The 20,980-nt window shown below is 39.2% G+C and overlaps 1 protein-coding gene across 1 annotated transcript; it reads right to left on the bottom strand.

Annotated features, from left to right (window-relative positions):
• Positions 1 to 11,762: 11,762 nt before the first annotated feature.
• On the bottom strand, positions 11,763 to 16,033 carry LOC128527841 (cytochrome P450 1A1). Its single transcript, XM_053500459.1, has 7 exons — positions 15,949 to 16,033; positions 14,537 to 15,416; positions 14,324 to 14,450; positions 14,122 to 14,211; positions 13,807 to 13,930; positions 13,359 to 13,445; positions 11,763 to 13,010 (listed from the first exon to the last, which is right to left on the bottom strand). Exons 2-7 carry the CDS (start codon positions 15,374 to 15,376, stop codon positions 12,701 to 12,703), a joined length of 1,578 nt encoding a protein of 525 aa, XP_053356434.1. The 5' UTR covers positions 15,377 to 15,416; positions 15,949 to 16,033; the 3' UTR covers positions 11,763 to 12,700.
• Between the last annotated feature and the right edge of the window lie 4,947 nt (positions 16,034 to 20,980).

The following is a 20,980-nucleotide window of genomic DNA, read 5'->3' as shown; positions in this document are numbered from 1 at the left end:
CACTAACTTAAATACAGTCAAGCACTTTTCTGGTGTGAGTATTGAGACTGGAGGTTGAGATGTGTTTTTTTTTTTGTTTGGGAGTGAGAGATTACATATATACTGTATATATACTTATGAAAATGAAAATAAATTTACATTACAGTTATGAATCTGCACCTGAAACAAGGAAAAAATCTCAAGTATGCCTTCAGAAGGAGCTTCCGGGAACAGCTACAGTGGATCTATCTTCAAATCTTGTTAAGTGAGATTATGCGACTTCCTAGAGGTTGTTTATTCTTTATGGATGGACACTTTGTTTACACTGAATATGGCCTGTGCATCATTTCCTCCACATGATGCTCTATTACAGACTGTCAGAACGCGGACGCTGCAGCGCAGGGCGTCGTGTACTGTCCGTGATGCGATTGAGAACCGGACCCCCTGTGCGCTGGTACTGATACAGTCCTGAGTACAAATGGGTGCTTAAACTAAACAAAAGCAAAGAAGAAGCAAAGTGGAGAACAAAAAAAACTGGAAAAACCTGGTGTTCAACCTCGGCCGTGCCGAGCTCTCACGCTAGCACAGAGCGAGCGAGAGAGAGAGAGAACAGTCACACGCGAGTGCTCCTGTCACAGCCAGCCACTCTGCACTCTCACGCAAGAGAAAACGCAACTCACAAACGGGAACACACTTACACACTCTGCTCTCTCTTGCAATATCACACACACACATACACACACACTCACTTTATGTATCGATATCAACATGGTCACCGGCCTCTGTCTAATCTCACACCCTGCTCAAATCAGTACAACTCAAATCAAGCCTTGATGTTTGCACTGTTCGGGTTTTTAGAAAAGAAGTGAGCAAAGGACGTACAGTCTCAAGTGTCAAGTTCCTTCCACGAGTGGCTTCTTAGCACTCCGGGTCAGTGCTTTGGCTGGTTATCAAGCCGAGTCAGGTGCATTACAACCGGAAAACCCCTAACATTTCACAGTGTTCTGATTGATTACGCTTTACATGCTGATGGTTTGCATCAGCTTGATGTTTTTGCCAGGGAACGTGACCTGGCAAAGCTTGCGGGAAACATGGCTTTTGGGTATTTCCTGTATTTCCTAAAAGCAACATTTCTTCATAGAGATCACGCTAACCTGATCTCATGAGAAATTTGTAAGAAGATGAGTTAACAAGGTGGTGATGAACTCAGGTCAGGTTGCATTTCAGGTGAATTTTATTTACGTCATGGGCGAAGATATAAACACTCTGGCAAGAATAATAATGAAACCACGTGATGTCGTGCCTGCCATGCATGCATATTGTTATTAAGTTGCATCATTTTCTATTTTTAAAATAATAAGCAAGACAAAAATTACCTCTCAAAATATTTGACTTGTCCATCCTTAGTTGGGCCTTTCTAAGGGACTAATAATGTTCATTTATGTTCATTTACTATCATATGATCTAGAACCTTCTTCGATCCATAATAAGCATTTTAAAGGGGCGTTCAAGTCAATTAAGGATTTTATTTCTCTTTAGATAATTATCCTAGTGTTTCACTAGTGCTTGCATATCATTGAGGTAGAAAGTTTTCTCAGACTGCATGTCTCATTCACATCTGCAACACTGGCCTCCCAAGAACTCCTTTAATGGCCCAAACATGTGGAAATGGCTTGGAGCGAGGTCAGGGTTGTATGGGGGACATGGCAATAACTCTCTGTTTCTGTAAAGTGGTGCTTGGGATTTATTGTGTGTACATTTCACACAGATGGATGCGTCTCTTCCACAAGTTAGCGCCATTGTGCAGTAATAAAAGACATGTATCACCTACCTGAGTGTTTAGATAGGTCCCGGTTTGACTTGGACACCACTGAATATTAAAAAAACAGTTGGATTTTTTTATTTATTGGTGCAAAGAAAGAAGTTGAATTTTTCTCCAGTGGATCTTTCAGCAAATGCTTTATCCTTGTCAGGGCCATGCTGGCTCCAGAGCCAATCCCAAGAACACTGGGTTCAAGGTGGGAATTTTACCTCGCATGTCACTCCGATCCAATACACACTTTGAATCAAGAGAAAATTTTAAGTAACTATTCAAATCAATGGCACGTTTTTGGGAAATCGGAGGAAACCAGAAAACCTGGAGGAAACCCACACAGACACACGGAGGAGAATCTCAGAAAAATTACCCTGTGATTCTGGAGCTCAATTTTTCTACTAATGTAATCCTTAATTTTTTTATGTTTTTTTTTTTTTTTTATTCAAGCCAGATCCTGTTCAAGTTACCTTTTTACAGATTTAAGAATTTTATATACAAGTACTGTCATTTCTAAACCAATAATCAATTACAGAATTATTAACAGTAAATTATTTTTTAATGTAATGTGTTACTTGTGTAGAAGATAAAGCACTTATTAAATATTTTTTCTAATAACCGCACACCCAGACGTGTTTATTTTATTTTGATCCACATCAATTTGCCAAGACTAACAATTTTTATATTTATTAAAATGATCAAATCATACATTTTTTACTCTACAGTTGATGATGAGCAACATCACTTATGTTATAGCAGCTATAAACATCTGTTTCCTCACCAGCCCGGCTCTTTTTTCTTAGCTTGTCATACTACCAGAAAATAACAACTTGCAAATCCAAGTTGAAAAGTGCCTAAAAATACAATTTAAAAATTGGTTGTTTGTGTAACCACCTCGGCAGCGACCTCATTTCCCCTTTCATCTGTTCCTACCACTCAGCATTCAGCATCACCGGTACAGTACACTAATCACCGCCTGATCATCTGTCATCATCTGCAGCTGATTCTCACTAGTTCATGACCGAGTTAGATGTTTTTTTTTAATGCTTGTGTGATTCATAGGTCACTGTGTGGCTTAACAAAGAAAAAACATTCCTCTGCTCAGGTTGAGGAACTGGACTGAAAACGAGAGCTGAAACAGTCCTTTAGGAAGCCTGGAGAAACGTTCCTCATGACTTTATAGAAAAATGATAACAAAATATAAAGAAATGGAGGAGTCAGGATTTTTGCACAGTACTGTATATTATTAAATATTAATATATATTCTGCATTATTGTAACATATTAGAGCTGCCGTATTAATATAAACTGGAGATTTGTCCTGCAGACGGAACTGTTTGAGCTGCTGTATTCGAAAATGAATCAACACATGAATCGACCAATCAGATTTGAGAATTTAAGAGCACAATGGTGTAGGAAATTAGATATCGTTTGTATGTAGGATAATTAATCCATGTATCCATGTAGGAAGCTCTGTAGTTCAACTATGGACTGTGGAGATCAGTAATGATTACCATTGTATATGTATTGTATTTTACAACCGTGATAGGACCTCTGGTCAACATCCACACACGCTACTGGCAATTTGGGAATGACAATGAGTCTAATCTGCATGACTTCGTATTGTGAGAGGAAACCGGGGAAAACCCGCCAAGCTTGGGGAGAACATGCAACCTCCATGGTGGGATTCAAACTCAGACCCTGGAGGTGCAAGACCACTTTGGCGCTGTGCAGCCTTTGGATACTGTAATTAGTAGAGTATATTAATCTTGGCAAGATTTATATCATGGAAGGTTTATATTAATCAAAATCCTAGTGTCGCAAAACAAACAGAGAAAATGCAAATAACAGAAAAAGGGGTAATGGAAAACATAATAATTAAAAAGCATTGAGTTTGAAGTGTTGTTTAATTGTCTTTGTGTTTCGGCACGCTCTTCAGAAGAAGCGTTGACCTGTTGGAAATGTCAGCAGCATATCAGTCAGGAGCTGACACTCACACAAAGGCCTTCTTGTCACAATACACAGCTTTTCTGCCAGAAAAAATGAACATACATTATAACCCGGCATTGTTTGTTTAAGCCAGGCAACCAACAATTACCGTATCGCCACAGTGCCTGGCTAAAGGTTGCCTCTCACACACTTTATACTTAAGACACCTGTAAAATATAATCACACACATGCACACACCAAAACAAGCTGTGCAGGAGTCGGAGAGTGACAGCTCATCAGGCTACAGGGGAAATGTTCTCGCACATTATAGACACACACACACACACACATACACATAGACATGAGAGAGAATGACAGATGGAAGGCTCTGTCATTCATCTCCAGCTCCTCCCTGTCACACAGCTCTCATGAACAGGAAGGAAGTGCAGCGGATTAATAAGGACACCAAAGCCCACGCAACGACTTGTATAAACGCTCGACTCCAAACCGTGGGAGGTAGGTTTAAATAATCAGGAGAAGAAGATGACACTTTTACGACCTAACCATACTCGTGATCACTTCTGCGGCTTCTTTCATTCATAAAACTGTCATAAATATTTGGTTCTGTAAGTCCAAATGGGAGAAGTAAAAAAAAAAAAAGAAAAGAAAAGAGAAGAAAAACTCCTGTGCTCTCACGGAAAGATTAGTGTCAGATAGTTTCTTAAGATAAGCATCCTTGATATGTTCTTCATTCACACGCAAACACAAACATGCAAATGTGTGTGTGTGTGTGCGTGTGTGCTCGCATGTAAGCGGGGTTTGGCATTGCGTGTGAAAGGCGAGGAACGGCCCCTAGCGCTCGGCAGCACGGCCCGGCCCGGCCCCGGCGTGGAGCCGAGTGGAGCGGCACTTGGCCCTTTGGCTTCCAGCCTGCTGGCTGCAGATTAGAATAAAAAAAAATAAAAAAAGCTACAAGGTAAACATTGCTGCTACAATCGATATGACCTGCTCTCTTTCTCTCGCTGGGACTCACTGTGTGTGAACTTCCTGTGTGTGTGTATGGGGTGTTTGGGTACAGAGGAGGTGAGGGGGAGGTTTTTCCTGTGCAGGGAAAGACAGAGACAGACAGAGAAAAAAAAATCCATGGAGGTGCATAACCCAGTCCTTGCATAACGTCCTCTCTAGAAATGGACACAGCGTGAGGAGGAATGTTTATTGATCTTAGTCACACACACTCAGCACAAAGAGGAACTTCACTATAGGCAGTTAGCACGCTATGGGAATGTCGCGGACACCGCTCCTGCCCCGCTATCAGCTTCGAGGAGGAAATGCCAACAGTGGCCCCTGATAGCCCCACAGCAAGGAACCACGCGATGATAACAGGGATACAGACCTTAAACACAGATTTACTGAACAAATAAAGGCAAACTTTCCACTTCATTCTTTCAGCACAGCAATTAACACATGGTCACGGCTCTGGAACTTTAATGACCTAATGGGAAATGGAATGGCCTAAAGGGATTTTATAATAGCAAGAGCCAAACTGTGCACTGATGGATTTATGAATGAAACCGAAAGCCATAATTTACAGCACTGGAGAGGTGTTAAATAGGTCCAGAAAAGCATTTCGACAACTACACTTACAAATGCTATAAAAAAAAGTCATTATAAGTTATATAGTGATGTCACCTTTTAATACAGGTGTAATTACACATGTGCATCTATGTACGTACGGTTGTACGGGGCCCCAGAGGAGACAGGGCCAAGGGCCTTACTTAAGGGCCCTCAATGGCAGCGTGGTTAAGCTGGGGATTGAACTGACACCCTTCTGATCAGCAGGCCAGAGCCATAACCCACTGAGCTACTGCTGCATAATTACTGACAAGGCTATGAAATGTAATTGGATGTTTATAGTAATTGCATTAGTTATGTCATTATTACACACACACATACTGTATATATATATATATATATATATATATATATATATATATATATATATATACATAATGTGGATATATATAGTCATTATAGTCATTTCCAGTCATTATCACTCAACATTTTGTATTTAAGTAAAATACTTTTTATTATTTTTAGTAATTTTAGTTAATTTATAATTAGTTCTTTTATCCGTAGATCATTTGCTCATTTTATGCATTTAAAGTATTTCCAGAAAGATGCACAATCATCTGCCAAATAGAATAAATAAAAAAGGCAAAACATTTAGAAATGCATTTAGAAATTAATATATAATAATGCAATAATAATAATAATAATAATAATAATAATAATAATAATTTATATTTACACACTTCAGAAAAAGGAAACTAGTATGATGTATATTATATTAATATCATTATCATCATATTATCACATATATAAATATATAATGTATAGCATTTAATTTAGTATTAAAATATTCATACAGGTTTTTCTTTCCCTGAAGTGTGTACACATTATTTTGTCTGACTGCAGCTAAGAGTCTCATCACCGCTTGAGCTTGTAGTAAATGTTTTATCGCCTACGTTCATGAGAAATTTCATCCCAGTTCCAGTCTGACTTGAACAACCCTTGTAGTATCATTTTCCATGATACCTTTGTTATATGCTACCTTGCCTTGTACCATAATGATGAACATCCTGTTATGTAATACGTAGTGCGTTTCAACCTCCTCTTAGCTGTACAGTGCTTTGGTCAGCATCAGCTTTTAAATAAGCTTTAGAAATAAAATTAAATGGAATTAAACTGAATTGAAAAATTCTGCCTTTCTGCCATTTTAACCCATAAGACTTAACATTAAGGCTGGCTTAGTGCAGGCAAATGTTCGGAAACGTGACATGAGATCATTGGTGTGTGATGCTTATGATTATTTTGTGAAATGGCTCAGCGCTTTTTTAGCCCACTATTGACAGTCCATGCTCTAGATCCTGGTGCAGGATGGTGGTGATTTAAAAGCCAGTGCATACCACCAGACCTGACAAAGCCACTTATCTGCTGACAAAAGTGCAAGCACTCGGCTTCAATGCAGGACTTAGGAGTGACAGTGATCCACACGGTTTCACATTTCTGCCTTTCATGTCGCACGCAAAAGTTAAACAAAGGGAGCACACCAGGTCGTAATGTTTCGATCGTGAGAGAGGCTGTGTGTTTGTGTGTGTGTGTGTGTGTGTGTGTGCATGTGTGCATATTTGTGTGTATGCATGTGTGTCTGTGCAAGCTGAGTACACAGCAATTATGTTATGTAAACACGAGACACTGGCAGCACACTGCAACTGTTTGAATATACAGATTACACGCTGAATCTGTGTGCTTTCAGCCTCCCATAAAGCATTGTGATTCTGTGGGCTTAAAGTCTCCTGGATCAACAACGCCCCCCTTCAACAGTTTAATGGCATGAAACCGCACAGATATAACGCTGCGGCCAAATCATGACGCAATCGTGCCCTAATTCACACTGTTATTACTTGTCAAGGTATTATGATTTTTGGCTTGTGGCTTTGTACATGTGAAGGCCTGAATGGCTGTGCTGTGAATCTGTTAATAAACAAGCTTGTGTGTGCATAAAGGCATTATACCAATAACAATTTACTTCCATGTTATATTCGTGGCCTAATGATAGAACAAACAGAGTGACAGGCGAGTGTGTTAAAGCAGTGTTTTTTGTTTTATCGCAATTTTCCTAATCAGTTCTGACCTCGCTCCATAGCATTTTCACCTGTCTTGGCCATTTAGCGAGTTCCTGGGAGGCCAGCGTTCCAGAATTTGAGCAGGCAGTCTGATCACGGCTCCAGTGTACTACAAAAACATTTACTTTACATACATGTTACACTCGTGGCCTAAAGATAGAACAAATAGAGTGTTAGGCATCACAGTGGGCGTTTTTTGTTTCTTTCCATTTTTCTTCTGATAGCAATTGAATGGGAACATGCAGAGAAAGTCAATGGAGACATCTTTAGCCCAGATCATAGGTTCTAGCTCTTCACACATACCCACGGACACTACAAGATTTAGATTCTCCAGGTTCTTCATTTAGGGGCCAACCATGGCGCACTTAAAAGAACCACAAGGCTACAGAGTTTGTCAGTATTGGCAAATCCAAGCCCAGGTTAAGCCTGAGTCGTATTGGGGTCAAGGCCAAGTCACAATCGTGACAGACCATCAACTCCATTATGAACCCAATCCAGACGAATAATTCTGGACCACAGATATAGAAATATAATTAAGTTCTCACAATATAATCATTATCTTCTGTAAACCATCAGTTGAGAGCAAGAGCATACAGTACATTTAGCAAGACCACTGCTCAGGCTGAGACAAGTTGAAAGCAAAAGTTCTTCAGCCATACTTGCTAGCTATCTCAACCTTTTGAAATGGCTTCTCAAGGTTGAGAAGGTTGTCAAGGTCCTCACACTTATCATGGGGAATAGGTGGAGGAACCTTGTTTTAGGCACTTTTTAACACATCTTATGCTTAGCTCCATCGTCCATATTCTTAACCCCTGAATATAGATGAGGATAGGATTGGACAAACTACACAAACTAAAGCACTGTTTCACCATCACACACACTCAAAAAAAGGTATCGTTGCTTGGGGTAAAAGAAAAGTGATATCCTTAATCACTGTATCTTCTTGCCTGCTATGCAGTTTCACTACTCAGTCCCAGGGGTTGTAGGGCCTTAATGCCAGACTAAGCCTGAAGAAATATGTCAGGGTAGTGTCAGGAAAGAAGGGATTCAGCATAAAACCTGTGTGAAAAATCATGATTTGTGGCTCGAGTGGTTTATTTTGGTGGCCCCTACTGGGTTCAACTGAAAGAAGAAGAAGAAGAACAACAACAAGAAGAAGGTACACCATGTTTCCAGGTGAAAGGTACAAAGTAAAGGTACAAAACATAAGAGTAGCGCCCCGGGAAATTTACACTCACTAATCTTTTTTTTTTTTTCTGAATGTGAAGGAATGTTTTTTTCTTAATGTGCTAAATGCACCGGTAAATTTTCAATAGATATTAATTTATTATAATTATGTTTTAAATATACATTTAGTCACCTGGCAGACACTTTAGAAGCGGTTCCACAGCAATGAAAAAAGAATACAATAGAGGAGGGAATAACGTTGCTTATATAAAAGGACCGATTACATAATCCTAAGGTTTAAACAGGGATGCGTGGCCAAGAATTCCTACTACATCTGGGCACGCACAAGCACTGACTCGTTTACTCAAACATATAAACATTCATGCAAAATGAGGAGCTGTTCACATGCTTGAATGAACCACCAGCAGTAAGTGACCAGAGCTGGAGTGAAAAGTGATTGAACTCTGACGCTACTTGTCTGTAGGATGTAACCCAAACAGTCTGGGTTGGAAAACCATTCCACTCTAAATAGACCCAACTGCAGAACTTTCCAACAAAACATTCCAGCTTGGAAAGTGAACTGATCCAGAATAGGCCTGAATGCAGGAAGTAATCCGAAACATTGTATATTGTAAACGATTTTCATTCTGAGTAGACCAGATTGAAGGAATTGTCCCAAACATTCCAGATCCAAGAAGGAGTTTGATTCCTGAAAAGGCTATTTCAGAACTATTCCAGAAAGTGACCAAAACATTCAGGATTGGAAGAGCATTTCACTCTGAATAGACTCAACTACAAGACTTAACTCTAAGATTCCAACTTGGAAAGTGACTCGGGACTAAACCTCAACTCCCAATCTGCAGGATCTAACTCTAACATTCTGGATTAAATGAATCAAGTCGATTACAACCCAAAAATACTTTTTTCGGAAGTAACAAAAAAACAAAAAAAAATCAAATAAGCAAATAAGATTCCTCTCTGAGTCAACGTAACTACAGGAAGTCACTCAAATATTCTGGGTTGGATCGTGATTTAATTCTAGCTCAACTCAACTGTAGGAGTTGACAATAGCATTCCAAATTGAAAAGGATTCTGAATTGACCCGACTACGGGAAGTGATCCAAAACATTCTATATTGTAAACCATTTTAATTCTAAATACGCCCAATTGCAGAAATTGTTTGAAACATTCCATTTGATTAGAAAGTTGCTGGAATCCTGGAAAAGCTAGTTCAGAACTATTCTAGAAAGTGAACAAAACACTCAGGATTGGAAAACCATTACACTCTAAATAGACTCTGCAGTACCCAGAGATGATTCTTGGAAATCAGCTTGGAATGTGATGCCGTTTAAAAACTCACTCACTCACTCACTCATCTTCTATACCGCTTTATCCTGTATTCAGGGTCGCGGGGACCTGGAGCCTATGCTTAGGACATGAGGCAGGGTACATCCTGGACAGGGTGCCGATCCATCGCAGGGAACACACACATACACACACTCACACAGGCGATTTGGGAATGGCAATTAGTCTAACCTGCATTTAGTTGGAGTGTGGGAGGAAACCGGAGTACCCGGAGGAAACCCACTAAGCACGGGGAGAACATGCAAACTCCATGCACACAGAGACAGGAATCGAGCCTGGTCGGGAATCGAACCCTAACCTTGAAGGTGCAAGGCGACAGAAACTCCCGCAATCTTATGAACTAACCCAAATATTCTGGATTGGAAAGCAATTCAACTCTAAATTAAGTTGACTGCAGGAAGTAACCAAAACATTCTGGGTTGTAATCATTTTGACCCGGAACAGACTCTGTTGCAGGAATTGATCCAAACAGATTAGAAAATGATTTTTTAAATTATATTTTTTCTTGAATTTCCCACCTAATTTAGTCATGTCCAATTCCTCCCCGTCACTAGGGGGCTCCCACATTAAGGCTACTACTACCACTCAGTCTGGAGGACTGATGACTATCACGTGTTTCCTTTGAACCATGTGATGTCACCGACTGCATCTTTTTAAACTGCTCGCTCATGCACCCACATCACTGAGAGAGCTCGGCCAATTTAGCTCTCCCTATGCCCTTGGCTGCGAGAGGCTACAGCACCACCCGGGGATCGAATTAGCGATAGGTTGATAGGGTGAGCACTTTACCACCGTGTCATTCGGGGGAATTATAAACTGATTTGATTCTGAATTAAGTTGACTTCAAGAAGTCACTTAAACAGTCTGGGTTGACTTGACATGAAATAAACTAATTCATTCTGCATTGTAAAGTAACTCAAATCTCAATCAACTCAAACCCCAAAAGTGAACCAAGCACTCCAGTAGGGAATGCAAGTCGACTTTGTACCAATCCGAAAGCAGAAAGTGACCCAAACAAAACTAAAAACATTCATTCTGTTCAGTTCTGTTTGTGTATAGCAGAGATACGGACTGGTGACAGGTTTATGCACAAACCTCCGGCTCTGTGATTCGGTCAAACGCTTTAATCTAATTCACTTTGCTTACACGGTTTGAATCCTTCTGTCATTTTGCAATACTAATTGTTTTCATCCTGATGGTATGATTTCTTCTAGGATACAATTTACAGGCTCTTACAGTATGAGCCTCACATGAACTAATTTAATTGGGTTGATATCCAAAAATGTTGCATTATTGGATGTCACCCCCAATTAAACTAACCCAGTGGTCACCACTACCATCATCACTTAAATAACAACCGAGGGAGAATCATTTGGATTTATTTATTTTTTTTACTCATGTAGACTTCCTAAGACTCTAAGACTTAATGGCCCAAACATGTGGGAATGTACAGGGGTTCAGTAATGCTCCTGTAATGTGCAAGTGGTGTTGGTGAATGACTGTGTGTGCAGTTCTCACAGACAGATGTGTCTCTGAATCTCCCTCACAGTTTTGTAATTTTAGTGGACTTACAATTTTGGCTTGGCACTTGGTATCATACTCAAAAGGAATAAAGCCCTATAAAATAATATAAAATAAAATAATCGACTTTTTTTATTGTAGCAGTGATTCTCTTTCATGTTTTAAGATACCACCAGAAAAAGCGTTCATTGCTGGATTGTTTTTGAAATTTCATGGTTCTTGTTGTCCTGCCATGATACTGGACTTATCCCCTCCTGTTTATTCTAAGCTACGATACAAAGATGGTGCAAAAACAAGTCGATGACCTGGTTATTATTATTCTTTATTTATTATTATTTTAGCAATGAATACAAATGTGCTGAAACATTGCAACAGCAGTGTACAAAAAGGCATAATTCATTAATTCATAAAGGCATAAATCACTTTTAATTCTCCTTAAAGGTACACCTATATATATATAAATTCACTTCCTTCATTATTTTCAATGCACACACACACACACACACACACACACACGCACACACAACACTTTTTTTATCACTCATGCAAATGCACAAAAAAACATTAGAAAAAAAAACAGTGGCCTGTCAGTTCTACCTATAATAAAATCTATATCTCTGTGGGCCTCGGTAAGTAACCTCAATGCAAAACTTCAGCTTTATGTACAGCCAGAAGTTGAGGCACATTGGAATCTTATCAGTAATACAGCAGAAGAATGTACAGATCACATTTTGGGATGAAGCTTAAATATCCTTAAAAAAAAAAAATTACTTCAGTGTTAAACATCAAGCAGGATGATGCAATTGTTCGTGGATAAAAAAAAAAGTCATGCATGTTTTGTAAACTACTCTAGCTTACTATAAAGACATTCCATCCGCTGAAAAGAATTCCACAGAATTAGATTCATGTTTTTATAACCACTGCAGCAAAGTACCTGAGATACAACCAGGAATGAGCCACAACCCAACTCTGAGACAGCACAAACTAAAGCAGATATGAACACAGCGTATGTGAATTTCACAAGATTAACAGTCTTGCTCTTCTGGCAGCTAAGTGCCTACATTCTAAAAACATGTAGATCTGCATTTAAGACTGGTAAGTGTCTGCCATAGCACCGTGAGGACTATGACTACACTAAAGCGATCCCCTTTCTATACTGAACACAGCATGATACAGAAATATGAGGGATTTTCATTACAATCCCCGAATTTAACAGACGGATTTACAGCCGCCTCAGGCTCTCACACCTTGCAGGAAGATTCGAACCCAGGCCGCGGCGTGGTGCGCAAAAGGCAGCGCTTGTGCTTCATGGTGAGGCCATACTCCGGGGTCATGTCTACTGTCTGCCCTGGCATGCCGCTGAACTTTAACCTCTGGATGAGGATGGCGAGGAAGAGGAAGACCTCCGACCGGGCGATGAGTTCACCCACACAGCGGCGTTTGCCCAGACCGAAGATCATGACCTTCTCGCCTTCCATCTTGTTAAGCTCGGCGCCATCGGCACTCAGGAAACGATCGGGGTTGAAAACGGAGGGCTCCTTCCATGTTTTGCTGTTGAATGAGAATCAATACATCGTGTTTAACAACTTCATTTGGCCATATCACGTATTCGGGTTGCTAAGACATGCAGCACAAACATTTGCACAATTGAAATTCAATATTTGACACTAAGCTGGAGAAGCAGCACGCTGGAAAGTTAAGATTCAACATTATCGACTAGAAAGCTTTAAAACACAGCGTCTGATCACGATTGGATTCTGATTGTTTCTAACATGGTGAACATGACAAATCTGAAACTTTTACAATGACATCATAGAAAAATTCCTGCAGTGCCAGTTCCTCCGCTTGCCAATTTTTTTTTATCATGATTTCATAACTGCATAATGTAATTGAACTTACGGGTCATGGTTGATTTGCCACTGGTTAATGAAGACACATGTGTCTTTAGGAATGAAATATCCATTGAGTGATGTGTTTTTCGTGGTACTGCAAAAGAAAACATGCATTAATCAACATTATGTCTCTTCTCTATAGTATACTTAATTCTGATTGGTCAAGTAGCTGTTCCTTCTGCAAGATTATTATTAATGCAACTTTTTCTAATGTACAAACAGAATTGATCATCTATGACCATTGACCATTATTGATTAGTGAAGTTATATTTAACAATTTGTAATCTTTAGTGTCAGTGGTTTGGATCAATTGCATGTAAAGGTGTAGCTCAAAGGACTATAAACAGACTTTTTTCATTGCTGATTAATTCCCATAATGGCACAACATCTTTTAATTCTTTCATTAAAAAAAAATGTACATTGCAGACTTTTATGCATACGTTTGTGGAACCTACCAGTGCGGAATGGTGAAAGGAAGAAAGGAGGTATGACGGAAGATCTCCAGGATGAAAGCCTCGAGGTAAATCAGGTTGGTTTTGTCCGTCAGTTGCGGTACGCGGTCCAGTCCAACCTTCTCCTCTGTGAAAAAAAGGGCAGAGCTTAATGTCTTGAGTGTCTCATTCGATGACTCATGGGATGATTCATTGACTCATTACGTTCATTCACTCACAGAACTGGAGTGTCTATTTTAAATTGGAGGATTATTTGCAGAATACATTGTGTTGATCCTTTTTTGTGCTGTCAATCAGACAAACATTAACGTGACTTACTCAGCTCTTCATGCAGTCTCTCTTGAATCTCAGGATAAGCCACTAGGTACAAAACCGACCAGGACAAAGCCGTGCTGATTGTGTCGAAACCTGTAAAGATATACAGATGAGTGTGAGGCTGTGCGCAAAAATGCCAGTGATTTGATTAATATATTCAGTATATTTATTTCCAAATGATTAATCCTCGATTATCCTTACTCACCAGCTCCGAAGAGATCGTTCACAATTCCCACTATCTTCTCATCAGACACCTGGACGTTTGAGTTCTCGTCCAGCTTCCTGTCCTCACAGTGATCGATGAGAGAGTCTGTGATATCACGAATGTTGTCCTGGAAAAAAAAAACACACAGTGTGAACATGCACATTTTTGTTGGAAGCTCATCATGCTATTCAGATACACTAGATCAAACAGTACCTTATTGTATGTCTCGTAATGTTCTTTGACCAGCCTCTGCATGAACATGTTAAAGCGCTGGTTAATGGCCAGGTATTTCTTCATGGTCGTGCTGGGCAGGAGGCGCAGGAAGGGAATGAAGTCAGCCGGGTTTCCGCTGCCCACCACTTGGTTGAACTCTTCACTTAAGTTCACCAGGTTTAACAACTCCCGGTCATCGTGACTGTAGCGGCGGCCAAAGCACATGCCACAGATCACGTTCGTAACAGACACCACAATGTGACGGAACGGGTCGAATCCGCCGCTGGCCTTCATAACACCATGCAGTCTCTCAATCAGGTACAGGCCCTCTTTGCTGATGTGTTCCTCCAGGGCGCAGGAGTACTCAGAACTCTCACCCTCGATCATAGCAAACGAGCGCAAAGCGTTCTGGGCGAGCTTGCGTCGTGTGCGCCAAACACCAGCCTGGTCTGTGCTGAACGCCAGGCTCTTGCCTTCACTGATGAAGCGGAAGCTGTAGAGGTCAGGGCGTCCGGCGAACTCTTCACCTTGCTTGATCAGAGCCTGGCGTACGACCTCGCTATTGCTCAGCACTGCCACGGGACGTGTGCCGATCTGGACCTGGAAAACCGGGCCGTAGGTCTTGCTCATTGTCGTCAAACTCAAGTGAGGGTTGCTTCCCAATTCCAGCACGTTTCCAATCAGAGGGAAGGGTTTTGGACCTGGAAGCACCCGAAGACCTTCAGGGATTTTGGTACGAGTGACCCACATGAACAGATACACTGTGCATATTGTTATAATGGCAACGAGACTCTCAGATACGGAGATAGGGCCATAAAATGGGATATCTGCCAGCGCCATTTTTATTTGCCTCAGGGAGAAAACACCTTAGAAAATAAGTCTGAGAGAGAGAGAGAGAGAGAGAGAGAGAGAGAGAGAGTTATTGCACGTGCGAGAGAATTTATTTCAATCCCTTTTATTAATATTGTAATTTTTTTTTGCATTGCACTAGTAATTTCTGTCTATTATCTATTAACTCCTTCCTATTTATTTACTTTAAGTACGCTTTTCTTTAATTACAATCCTGATATAAGTGCATATTTAATAATAAAAAAAATGCATGATTGCGTGATTGCACCATGCCTTATAATTAAAACAGTTCCTATCCTGCACAGAAATTTTATCAGTGACCAGATTAAGAAACGAGCAGACAGGCTTATGGCAGCTTCTCGTGCCGCACCGGCTGAGACAGAGAGCGCGCACTTGGATGCGTGCCACATAGTAAACCAGAGTATTAACTTTACATATGTAAATATAAATAATAATAAACAAATCACACATGAGAAAGTTTTCATTGCACGAAAAAAGATTTAATTTCTTGCTATTATTATTATGATTATTATTATTATTACTGCTGCATGGAGCAGACTTACCTTGAGAGAAGAGCTCAGGGCGCAGTGTCCAGCTCTTTAATGTACGATCTTTTTCTCTGATCTTTTCTGCTTCTTTGAAACGCTGTTACACTCGCGGGATGAATAGAAGTTTTATAGAGGGGCTCTCGTGCTGATTGGCCGCCTGCCCCGTGACGTCACAGCGGCGGAGCGTTTGAGGTGCGAGAGTAGCAATTAGATGTGAATGGAGATTACAGGAGATCACAAGAAAGGAGGGGGGATTAAAACCTTTTATGATTTCACCTGCTTTATAACACGCAGCATTAAATCACGTTTATACGCAGATAAAAAAAAAACATTTAATGCATGAATCAAACTAGATTTTTAATATGATGATATTTTTAATAAAATGTTGATCAAAGAGATCAGATCAAATTTAGATCAAAGAGCAAATCTTTTGCTTTAAAGAATCCATTCTGATAAAGTTCTGGCTCATTTTTTAAATTATTATTATTGTTATTACCAATTAATTATTAAGTGAATTCATTTGAACATGTGTAAGAGTTAATAAGAATAACTTTTGGTTGATCTCATGAGGTGACTGCGCAGCCTGACTGCTTGTTTCATTTTTTGTTTGCTCTGTGAAACATGAAGTCCTGTGTTCGTGCCTTTCCAGTGCACCACACCGCCTTCGCGTGACTGCAGCCATGCAGATTGTATAGGAGCTGTCCCGCAGAGCCGCCGCCCCCCAACGCATTCTCACGCAAACCCCTGCAGGGACCCCCCACATCCAGGCGCGCGAGGGGCGGGACAACTCAGTGCAGAGCAGATTAAGACAAGTCCATAACAACACAGTGGACTTAAAATAAATACATTAATATATTATAATATATAAAACTATTATATAACAGCTTCATTTAATATCTATGAACTTTAATCATACATTCTGCTCAATGCTCAGTGCTATACCAGGGTAAACATTTAATAGGAAATTATATTTAAAAAAAAAAACCGTGGAAGGTATATTGTTAACTAATATTGTATGCCTGTGTGTCGGAGAGAATATTATACATGTAGTGTGCGTAAAATAAAAATAAACCCATGCGCATTGGTTATTTTGGTCGTGCGATTTCTTTTTCTTCTTATTATTATTATTAATTCGTATTGAGAAGACTTTAAAGGAAGTGTTGTGATATCTTTTTTATTTAGTATTCAGACAGAGACTTTGTATGATATATATATGTAGTACTGTGTAGTACAATGTTTTTTTTTTTACATAGTCTCACCATTAAAAGTAAAAATTACAAATTACTTCATCACCGATGACATGTGATCTGTATGCTGAAAAGATGATGCTGTTGCAACAAAATTCCATTAAGTGGAAAATAAAAATAGAATAGTTTTTTTTATTATTATTAGAGGAATTTGCAATCCGAATGATCAACTTTTGTTGACCTTTCAATACTACAATTTTAAAGTAGGCTATATTATGGTTAATAACCTATAATTATTAACATGCCTAAAGCATGTACCTGGCCTATATCTATAGAAATATTGGGATATGAAAAAACAACAAAAACAACAGCAGCAGCAGCAATAATAATAATAATAATAATAATTTAACTTTAAATAAAAATTTTGTTAAAAATTAAAATTTAGTTTGTCATACCATTTTTTTATAAACACCTTTCAGTGTACCCAAGGAAATGAAAAACTATTAGGATGATAACTGTTGTGTACTACTAGTAACAGCATAGCATAGCAATAATAGTATAGTACAGTTACTACTACTGCAAATACTAATAATAATAACAATGATACACAGAGGATCTCCAACAAGGGACCATGAAGACCAGTGGTGCTTACCACTGTATTTATTTCGACGTTTATGACCGTGCTAGGACCACTGGACCAAACACTATGGGCAATTTGGGAACGCCAGTTAACCAAATCTGCATGTCTTTAGACTATATGAGGAAAAGAGAGCACCCAGAAGAAACCCGTCAAGCACGGGGAGAACATGCAAACTCCATACAGAAAGACTGGAAAGGCAGGAATTGAACAGGAAACCTGGTTCCAGTGTGAGGGGACAGTGCTAACCACTATGCCACTAATAATAATAATAATAATAATAATAATAGTAGTAGTAGTAGTAGTATCCAGTACTATAAAATAGTAGATAAAACATTCAATTGGGCATTGAACCTATTTATTTTCAGTAACATTTATTGAATTACATTTCTATTCCATTAAAAAACGCCGAGCAATGCAACTTCTGGCAAAAAGTTATTCAAGGTTTAAAAAAAGTAAAAAAAAAAAAAAAAGAACAAAGGTTTATCTGTTTTCTCTTATAAAAATAATAATTGCATGCTTGATAGCCTGTGAGAGGTCCAGAGAGACAGGCTTTTTCCGCAGCGCGCTGAGTATTGGCGTTACAAATCCTCGGAAATGTATTACACAAGCCGTAATTACCCGAGAGCGCTTGCGCAACACGATAGCACATCTAAGGCGTAGAGTAAAGGCGCGCGCGCACGCACACATGCATGCAGTGATCTGGATTTCCGCCCTGAGCGCTGTAGCAGGAGCTGATGAGTGAGTGAGCTGAGTGAACTTAGTTAACCCCACGCCTCATCTACACCCCTCCACCCCCAACACACACACACACACACACACACACCTCCTTCCGTGACCGGTCAGGGCAACTCCTCCTTCTTCTACCCCTCCTCAAAACATCCTCACGCGCTCGGAGCGCTCGGGTTCACGCGCTCTCACGCAACCTGGCCAATGTTTAACTAGTGCAGAGATCTACAGGTGCACACGCACGCGACGGGATACGAGAGAGAGATAAATAGTGGTTTGACAGTGTTGCATGTTAAAATATACTTATTACTATAGTCAGGCGAATAAAGCTGCACTAAAAATACTATAATACTGTAATAATAATAATAATAATAATAGATAGCAACGGTGCCTTCCATGATACTCAATAACGTTGTACAGATATAATAATAATAATAATAATAATAATAATAATAATAAAAATAATAAAAAATAAACAAAGACAATATATATATGACAAAATGTCTTAAATGTTGATTTTTCTTATGCAGAATTATTATTATTATTATTATTATTATTATTATAAAAATACCAAAGACCAAATAGTTCTTTGCATTATTTATTTATTTATTATTTGGCATAATTGCTTAAATCATATGTAGCCTAGATATTATTATTATTATTATTATTTGTAGTAGTAGTATTAGTAGCAATAGCAGTAGTAGTAATAGTAGTTTATAACATAATTAAGATATGTATATAACATCAGTTAAGGCACTGGATGGTCCGGGGTTCAAGCCACAACACAACCAAGCTTCCACGCACGGTCAAGGTGTCGTATGACATCTAGGGGTGTCGTATCATGTCTTACCCTGGACTCCAATTCCACCTTCCAATTTCCCCATTCTATAAAATAAATTTGACAATTATATATTTATTAATGGATTATTATATAGGTTATTATAAAGTGTAGGTTAGGTTATTATAAAGTGTATAAGTTTTCTTCTTTTTGCTTAAAGCAAGTGTTTCAAAGTGTTACATTGCTCAGGATTCTATATAAAAAGGTGGCATGGTGGTGTAATGGTGAGCACTGTGGCCTCATCCTGTGATGAATTAGCACCCTGTCCAGGGTGTACCCCACCTCATGCTTAAAGTCTCCTGGGATAGGCTCCAAGCCGATCAGGACCCTGTACTGAATAAGCGGTATAAAGGATAAATAATAATATTAAAAAAAGGTTGATTCTAATTTATGTCAAACATTGAAGGTTTGCGTTAGACTCACCCTCAACAAGCCTAAATAAAGCAAAAATGAAGTAAACAATGTACCTTTGGCATTCATTTTGTTTAAAAGTGAAAATAAATTGGGTCACATTATCTGACATATATAGTCTTATGTGGAATTCCTGGTACTTTTTACAAAATCAATGAACACAGAGGATAATGCTTTTTGTAAGTGATATATCTAGTACCTCCTTTATCCTGGTCCTAAACTCATCTTAGAAAGCCCCAGTACTCACACACTTATACACACTTAAGGAGAATTTAATCCAGTAAATCAATCTAAAGTGTTCTTGGGAAGTCTGAGGAAACCAGAGAACATATACTATGTTTAGCACTTCTTATAGCAACATTTTCAAACAAGTTGCATAGTTAAATGGTAGATTCTGAAACTTAGTTTTTTTTCCCATATGGTATAGGATGACAAAGGGATTTTCCATGTGTGCTGTTTCATATTTATACTCCACTGAAACAGGACACGGTTAGAGGCCACAGCATAGTTAGTTTATGAGAACTGATTTCTTTAAAAAAAGAAAAAGAAGATGAAGAAAAACCTGAGTCAAGCTGAGTGTGAAAATCTGAATCCTGAGTCTGAGTCTGAATAAAGCACCTGGACATTATGTATCAGCAAAGTGCACCAACAGGACCTGAAGGTACTCGGATACTGTTTGTTTTTGTTTGGTTGCGCTAAAGAGATGACGTTGTGCGTGACACAGAATAAACAAACAGCAACATTTCAGGATACAGGATATTTGGAGTCAAAGAACAGAGATATGCAAGTATCTGATCTCAGACTTTGTGTTGTGCTGTGCTAGAAAAATAATCAAAGGTGACCAAATAACTTCTTATTTTTATGAGAGCAAAATCAGGACACAATCATTCAACAACACCACTTACGGGAACTGGACTGGGAGTTATTGCCTCATCCCCTGTACAGTCCTGACCTCGCTCCAAGCCATTTCCACATGTTAAAGGAGTTCCTGGGAGGCTGGCGTTTCAGGAATGGCTCCGACTTTATACCTTGATGGTGTCCAAGCACTAGTGAAACCCTGGGATAAGTGCATTAGTGTAGCAGAGGATTAAATATGGAAATAAAGGAAGTTTTAATTCTCATAACTGTGTTCTGTTATTCTGCGCAATCAAAAAAAGTCCAGGTTTGACTTGACTGCCCATAATTTGTGACTGTTTTAATCACTGATAAATGACAAGTTATTCTTTTTATTCATTTATAGTTACA

Source organism: Clarias gariepinus, chromosome 7 (assembly GCF_024256425.1).
Source record: "Clarias gariepinus isolate MV-2021 ecotype Netherlands chromosome 7, CGAR_prim_01v2, whole genome shotgun sequence".
In the NCBI taxonomy this organism is placed as follows: domain Eukaryota; kingdom Metazoa; phylum Chordata; class Actinopteri; order Siluriformes; family Clariidae; genus Clarias; species Clarias gariepinus.
This window is presented reverse-complemented; position numbering and strand designations above follow the sequence as displayed.

Bases quoted from the DNA above. Each gene is read 5' to 3' on its own strand.
- LOC128527841 (XM_053500459.1), bottom strand. From the start codon at position 15,376: ATGGCGCTGGCAGATATCCCATTTTATGGCCCTATCTCCGTATCTGAG. The intron at 14,451-14,536 runs GTACTGTTTGAT...TTTTTTTTCCAG, and splicing joins ATTACGAGACATACAATAAG to GACAACATTCGTGATATCAC. The intron at 14,212-14,323 runs GTGAGTAAGGAT...ATATCTTTACAG, and splicing joins GAACGATCTCTTCGGAGCTG to GTTTCGACACAATCAGCACG.